Source organism: Rhinopithecus roxellana, unplaced genomic scaffold (assembly GCF_007565055.1).
Source record: "Rhinopithecus roxellana isolate Shanxi Qingling unplaced genomic scaffold, ASM756505v1 contig4422, whole genome shotgun sequence".
Classification (NCBI taxonomy): domain Eukaryota; kingdom Metazoa; phylum Chordata; class Mammalia; order Primates; family Cercopithecidae; genus Rhinopithecus; species Rhinopithecus roxellana.
Genome location: NW_022143269.1, coordinates 1 through 6,910, shown reverse-complemented (window position 1 = coordinate 6,910; position 6,910 = coordinate 1). Strand labels below are relative to the sequence as shown.

The 6,910-nt window shown below is 54.3% G+C and overlaps 1 protein-coding gene across 1 annotated transcript; it reads right to left on the bottom strand.

Moving 5' to 3' along the window:
* Nucleotides 1-711: 711 nt before the first annotated feature.
* On the bottom strand, nucleotides 712-6,626 carry LOC115896023 (sodium channel subunit beta-2-like; the record flags this gene model as incomplete). The annotated part of the gene is made up of 3 exons (XM_030926502.1): nucleotides 712-4,953; nucleotides 5,953-6,163; nucleotides 6,460-6,626. Coding segments are annotated over 3 exons (578 nt in total), but the record flags the coding sequence as incomplete, so codon positions are not given.
* Nucleotides 6,627-6,910: the final 284 nt, after the last annotated feature.

Sequence of the window (6,910 nt, the reverse complement as noted above, 5' to 3'; positions counted from 1 at the left end):
CAGGGTAGGAAGAGGAAGGTAAGCCTGGTAAGCCTCCTAGGAGAGAGAGAGAGAGAGAGGTGCAAGGGAGGGAGGGAGAGATGCAAAGAGACAGAAGAACGGAGAACAAGGGAGGAAAAAAAGGCCTGTCTTGGACAGTGGAGCCCCTAGCCAGGAGGTTGCCTTTGGTCCTAAACTTCTTAGGGCTGCTTTGGCACATGTAAATAGGATCCAGCAGTATGTAGACGGGACATGAGCCACCTGACCCTTCTCACAGCCACCATTCTCCATGAATTGCATGAGGGCAGACTGACCAGCTGTCATCTATTCTTTCTGAGTCCAGAGGAGGCAAAAGAAATGTCTAATCCAACACCCCCGTGCAAAGAACAGGCAACATCCGCATGACAGTCAGCCTTGGGAGCTTCCAGGGTTGTCTTCATCTCCAAAATAATCGAGAGCCCTCCAAGAAGTAGGTGTTCAGTCACCCTGTCTCAGGGTGGGCAGAGTCCCCAGGGAGCTGGGGAAGGCAAAGGGATGAAACATCTGTGGGGGAACAAGTGTGGGTTAGACAACATTCCCCTTGTGAGACAGGGGCGTTGAGGCCCTCAGATGCTGGAGATCTGGCAGCACCAATGGGATTACCAGGCAAGGAGCACCTAGGGTTCCAGTTAAGATCCTGGCAAAGCTTCAGCCTACCCTGCCCTGAACCCCTGAATAAAGCCACACTCGAGGGATTTTCAGGGGAGACAGTTTATTGTCGCCAGTAGACCCAAACAATAAGACAAATTGCAAAAGAAACTCAGTCTGCTCCCAAAAGCAGATACATCCCAGCAGTCGGGTCATAGAGGGCCATCTCAGTTTCTCTCCCCTTCCAACCACCCCTTCCAACCTCTCTATAGCACACACAACCAAGAAAGTGCATATGTAGTTGGGTTTTCCCCTCCAAGTGCACAAAGCGCAAGAACATTCCAAAATTTGCCTTTGGTGAATCAACTCAAAACACTGAGAAGTGATTACACCTCCCCACACACACACAGTGTAACTTTTGGGGTGGGTGTGGTGAGATGTTTGATATTTGTATATATAATATATCTATACCTATAGAGAGAGACTATGTACAGTGCATCAGCAAGCTTCAATAAAGGAAGACGCCAGCAAGAGGCACAGCAAGAGACACAGGCTGTCCATCCTGAAGACATAAGTAGGAAGGAAGATTACTTGCTTCATCACCCGTTAACTGCACCAAGCCATTCCTATGGCCTGGGACTATCCTTTTGGACCTGCCCAGTATTTTCAATTGTCTGTCTGCTTAACCTTACCTTGCAAATATTTACCAGCCCAACCTTCCCAAGGAGACTCGCAGAGATAAATATGGATCCGATCAGCTTTTCCTTTTTATAAACTGGAAATAACTGAAGAGTCCCATAGCTAAGGGGCAGATAGCTATTTCCAAAGCTAGTTCCAAGGCACCTCAAGGCATTTCAGTCCTGAAAAATTGTGCTTTGTTCTTATAAGCTAAATCCCATGGGTTAGCCGCCCGTCTCTCTTTGCAGTGGCCCTTAATTAGGAGGAAAAGACAGATTGGGGGGGGGGGGGCAGGGGGAGATTCTGAAAGAGCAGGAGAGGCTGGAGCAGTTGAGAAAGTCAGCAGACTGAAACCAGCAGAGCATGGTGGTGGGAACATGCAGCCAGAAGTGGGGCTTGAACTCCATGGTAGGAAGAGGAAAAACTTGTCAGCATAAGTTAGGAAACAGGGTAGAGAAATGGCCGCTGTGGAAACATCTCACTGGTTTTCCACCTCTACTTACAGAAGCCCCATTTTGCTCCCAACCTCACCGTCCTGGGGGAGACAGCTCTATGAGTCCTCTGGAGGAGATTCTAAGAGGCTCCAGAAGAAAATGCATATGCGGGCTGAGCACCTGGGACAGAGATAGCTCCTGACCCAGCCCCATCTGCCGGGGCCCTGAGGCCCATGAAGAGACATTGCTTTTCCTGGGCCCCAACTGGTCAGGGCAGAGGGAAAAAAGACTCCAGAAATCTTGGGCTTCTTGATGGAGAGTTAGAACTTCTTAGAATACACTAGGAAAGCCTGCAAAAAATTCCCCTAAATGCTATGGATCCTGGAGAAAGAGAAGTTCCCAATATCAGCACAGATCCTAACTCATCCTGGGAGAGAAGGACACTTTAAGAGTGACCAAAAAAATGAAATCTGCAAGCTGCAGAAATGTATACAACCACTCTTGGTCTCAGCTGGCATGAGGTGCCCACCACCCACCTCTCTGCCCCCAGCTGGCTGGCTCGAGTATGGGCAGTGTCCATCTGCTGCAGGCATCCTGGTGGCTTAGCCCACCCACATTGGCAGTGTGTTGATTGGCAGTTAGGTACTGAGCTGATGAGTTTAGCATTTCCAGATGGGCTTGACTCACTCACCTCACCCAGGTGTTACCAGGCTGGTTGCCCATCCCCCACTCTGTGCCCACTCTGCCTGGCCTCTGCACCCTTGACCCTGTTGTATCGCCCCTCTTCCCTGCTGTTTCTCCCTTCCCAGGGCCCAGATTCTAGAATCTCTTCATCTTCCCCAATTGTAGCCTTGGAAGCAGTGTCTTGCAAAGGTGGAATTAGATGCACCAAAAAGTTAATCTTGGTCCCTACAGTGCCAACCTGGCAGCCCCCAATGCTTATGGCTTTGTGTATGTCCCCAGTGCCTGGCACAGTGCCTGGCACATAATAGATGCTCAATGAATGGTTGCTGAATTGAAGCGAATTAAGCTGAATCTCCCAGATGATATTGCTCTCTCCCCAAATTGGCCATCTGATGGGCAGAGGCAGGGATTGGTCCCTGAGACTGTCACAGTCCTGTCTCCACCCCCTTTCCTAGACTTATTCCCTACCCTGGGCACCTGACTCCCTGAGCAGGGGTGGGGCTGAGCTCCTGGAAAGGCTGGGAAGTGCTGGGGCAGGGAATGCGGCATTTGCCAGCAGCTGCGCCCTTCATGCTTGCTCCCTCCCTCCCTGCTTCCCTCCACTCCCCTCAGTCCTGGCCAGAGGGGCTGGGCTCCTGGGACGGGGGCAGGGCTAGAGGAGCCCACCCCTCCACCTTGCCCCATCATGGACCAGGCCCCAGAGGCCCCTCCCACCTGGAAAACGATGGCTCTGTTGATTCAAACTGGAGACTGAGGAGCCAGAGCCGGGGGCAGGATCCTCAGTTTCCCCATTTGTAAGTGAGTGACTTGGCTAGTTGATGTCAGGATCTTCCAAGGTCGTGTTCTCAGAGTCAGTGTTTCTGTCTCTTGCTCCTTCTCTCAGGCCTAACCAATTTCCATTGAATGTGAGTGTAATGGCAGTGATGGTTGGCTCCCTTTTTTTGTTTTTGGGACAGAGTCTCTCTATGTCGCCCAGGCTGGAGTGCAGTGGTGTAATCTCAGTTCACTGCAACCTCTGCTTCCCAGGCTCAAGTGATTCTCCTGCCTCAGCCTCCCAAGTAGCTGGGATTACAGGCACACGCCACCATGCCCAGCTAATTTTTGTGTTTTTAGTAGAGATGGGGTTTTACCATGTTGGCCAGGCTGGTCTTGAACTCCTGACCTCAGGTGATCCACTCGCCTCGGCCTCCCAAAGGGCTGGGATTACAGGCGTGAGCCACCGTGCCCGGCCTACAATTGCCATTTTTGTCCCTATGAAGGGAGTTGTTGGGAGAGGAGCGAGTAGCGTGGCCACAGATGGGACAGGGCTGCCACTGGGGACTCAGGTTCCAAGGCCTCCCCTCATGCCGGCCTCAGACTTTCCCTTCCCTCTCTGCAGCTAAAAGCCAGGTGGAAATCCCACCGAGGGCAACTGGGAGAGTTCTCACTGAAGCCCCAAAGAAAGCTGCCCCACCCTGCGCATGGCCTCCTCATTTCCCAGCCTTGGCTGCCCCTGCCAGGTGAGGGTGGTTACCCCAGGGAGAAGTCAGAGCCTGCAGCAACCTGCATTCACCATGGGGCCCACCCCTCAGGCCCTCAGCTGACTTCGAAACTGGCCTCTGTTGGTGGGTGCCCTCTGTGGAACCTGGCCCCCTACCTGGAACTGCTCTTCCAGTCTGGCTTCATCCACAGTCCCAAGGGATTAGGAGCCAACGGGAGCCCCAAGGAGGCCACTAGCAATGGAAACGAGGGCCCGACACAGCCTCCCGGGCCAGGGCACATGTCCAGCTTTGCCTGCAGCCCTGGCTTTCCTTCAGTGCCCTGGAATGCACAGTCATCCCTTTAACATGCCCCTCCAAATTTCAGGAACTCATCGTCACCTCCAGCCTGACGGCTGCTCTGGGCTGGGAGCAGGGGAGGAGCACAGCCATGCCAGGCCAAGCCCTCCTGAGGGAGCTCTGTCAGCACAGGAAAGCCCTCCCTCCCAACCAGGTCCTCTCTGAAGCCACTGCCAGGCTAAGCACTGGGCAGGTGGACAGCGGCCTCCTCCTCCACCCCTGCCCACCCACTCCCTTCTCTCTGGGGACCCTCACACGTACCTCCTGCCTCCCCCAGGGACTGGCAGGTGGGAGCCCTTTCTCTCCTCTCCCCAGGGCCCACACGTCCCAGAGCATGGCAGGTTTCTCAGATGGAAGACAGTGGGTCACTCTTGGTGCAGGGTGGGAGATACGAAGTGGAGGGTTCAGGAGGCCCCAGGTAGGCCCTGGGGTCCTAGGTCACGGGAAGCACACCAAGAGCGGGCAGGCAGGGTCACTGTACAGGGCAGAGAGGGGAGGAGACGGGACACAGGAGACTGCAGGGCCGGCCACCCACTACTTGGCGCCATCATCCGGGTTGCCCTCGCCATCCGTCTTGCCCTCCTCCTCGGTCTTCAGGTCATCTGTGCTCAGCTTCTGCTCCTTTTTTCTCCTCACACACTTGACCACCATCAGCACCAAGATGACCACAGCCAGGAAGCCCCCGACAGAGGCACCCACAATCACGGCCACTGTGGAGTCCCGCTCAGGGGGCTCTGGAAAGGAAGGGGAGCCACTGAGCACCAGGGCTGGGTAAGGGGCCTCCCCCACTACCCCACTATCCATGGCATGCGTGGAACCACCCTGACTTTACTCTCCTCCACAGACAGGACTTTAGCAAAGCCAAAAAGCAATCCAGGTGACTGACCCGGAAGCGCTCCCCCACCCTTAAATCCCAGGACACCCAAAGGCCCCAGAGGAGGTAGTGTGATGAAGTATTTAAGAGCACGAACTTTAAGATCAAACCAGACCCAAATTTGAGTCCTGATTGTACAACTTACGAATTGCATGACTTTAAGTAACTTATCCTCTCTAACCTCAGTTTTCTAACCTGTTAAATGGGGTTCATAATAATACCTTCCTCAAAGGTTTTCATGAGGATGAAATAATGCATAAACAGAGCTTAGTCCTATGACTGAGACATAGAGGTGCCCAATAAATGAAAGCTGCCATCATCACCGTCATTATTATTGTTGTTGTCATCTGAAACAGGGTCTTGCTCTGTTGCCCAAGCTGGAGTGCAGTGGCGCAATCATGATTCGCTGCAGCCTCGACCTGCTGGGCTCAGGTGATCCTCTCACCTCAGCCCCCCAAGTAGCTAGGAGTATAGGTGCCAGCCACCATGCCCAGCTAATTTTTGCATTTTCTGTAGAGATGGAGTTTTGCCATGTTGCCCAGGCTGGTCTCGAGCTCCTGAGCTCAAGCTATCTGCCTGCCTCAGCTTCCCAAAGTGCTGTGATTACAAGTGTGAGCCATCACGCCCAGCCCCATCATTAAGACCGGGATTATAGTCTATATCATTACCAGGACTCTCTGGGACATGTTCCCAGGTTCTTGAGGACTAGAGGGAAGAAAATGGATTCCTTCTACGCAGCACAAATGGTTGCTCCCACGCTCAGGAAGGCATGGCCTCCCCAAAGTGCCCTGAGCGAGTGCTGCTGAGAGTAGGTGGGTGGGAAAGGGCAGGGCCCCGCAGCTGGCACCCCAGCCTTCACCTTCCATGATGACCTGCAGATGGATCTTGCCATGGCCCCGGTGGCGGTCAGGGGGGTTCATGATGTAGCAGTTGTAAATCCCCTCGTCCTCAGGCTGCACGTTTCTCAGCATCACAGACACATCGTACTTGCTGGGGTTCCCCGAGAACTCCACGCGGTCTTGAAACCGCTCCAGCTTCAGGTTAATGATCTTCATGCGGAACTGGAGGAACTGGGGATGGAGTAAGGGACAGGATGGGCGGATGGGCGGGCTGAATGAGCAAGCAACTACAAGGACAGCGAGGATGCCTCCTCTTCCCATCCACCCTTTTCCTGGGGAAGAGAGGCAGTTACCTCTAGGAGGCACCTGGGTGTGCAGCACACCTTGTGTCAAAGCCTCCAGAGCACGCAGCCCACCCAGGGTCCTCTGGGGCCCTAGTCCAGCGCAGGGGCTGGTGGTGGGATGGGAGCTTCATGCTGCAGGGCTCCTGCCTCCTCCCCCACTCCCGCCTTCAGCCCAGGACTCACCATCTCCTCGGAGCAGTTGTTGCACCCCTGGTAAGTCCAGTTCAGGGAGAACTGTTTGTGGTTCACTGTGTAGCAGGAGTTGAAGGTGCAGGGCAGGCGGGCGTCAGAGCCATTGAGGACATTGAGGGTGGCAGGTACTGTGACCTCCATGCTCCGTCCTGGTGGCACTGCAGACGAAGGCACAAGCTGGTGAGGAGTCTGGCTGGAAGGGCTGGGGAGGGGCAAGCCCTCTGTGCCTGAGGGTGTTGGGGGATGAGGCAGAGCAGAGCAACGGGCAGAGGACTGGGTCCTCAACAGCTCCAGTTAGTCAGGAGGTGGGAGTTATTGTTATTTGCAACAGGGTCTCTGTTGCCCAAACTGGAGTGCAGTGGCGCAATCATGATTCATTGCAGCCTCAACCTGCTGGGCTCAGGTGATCCTCTCACCTCAGCCTCCCAAGTAGCTGGGAGTA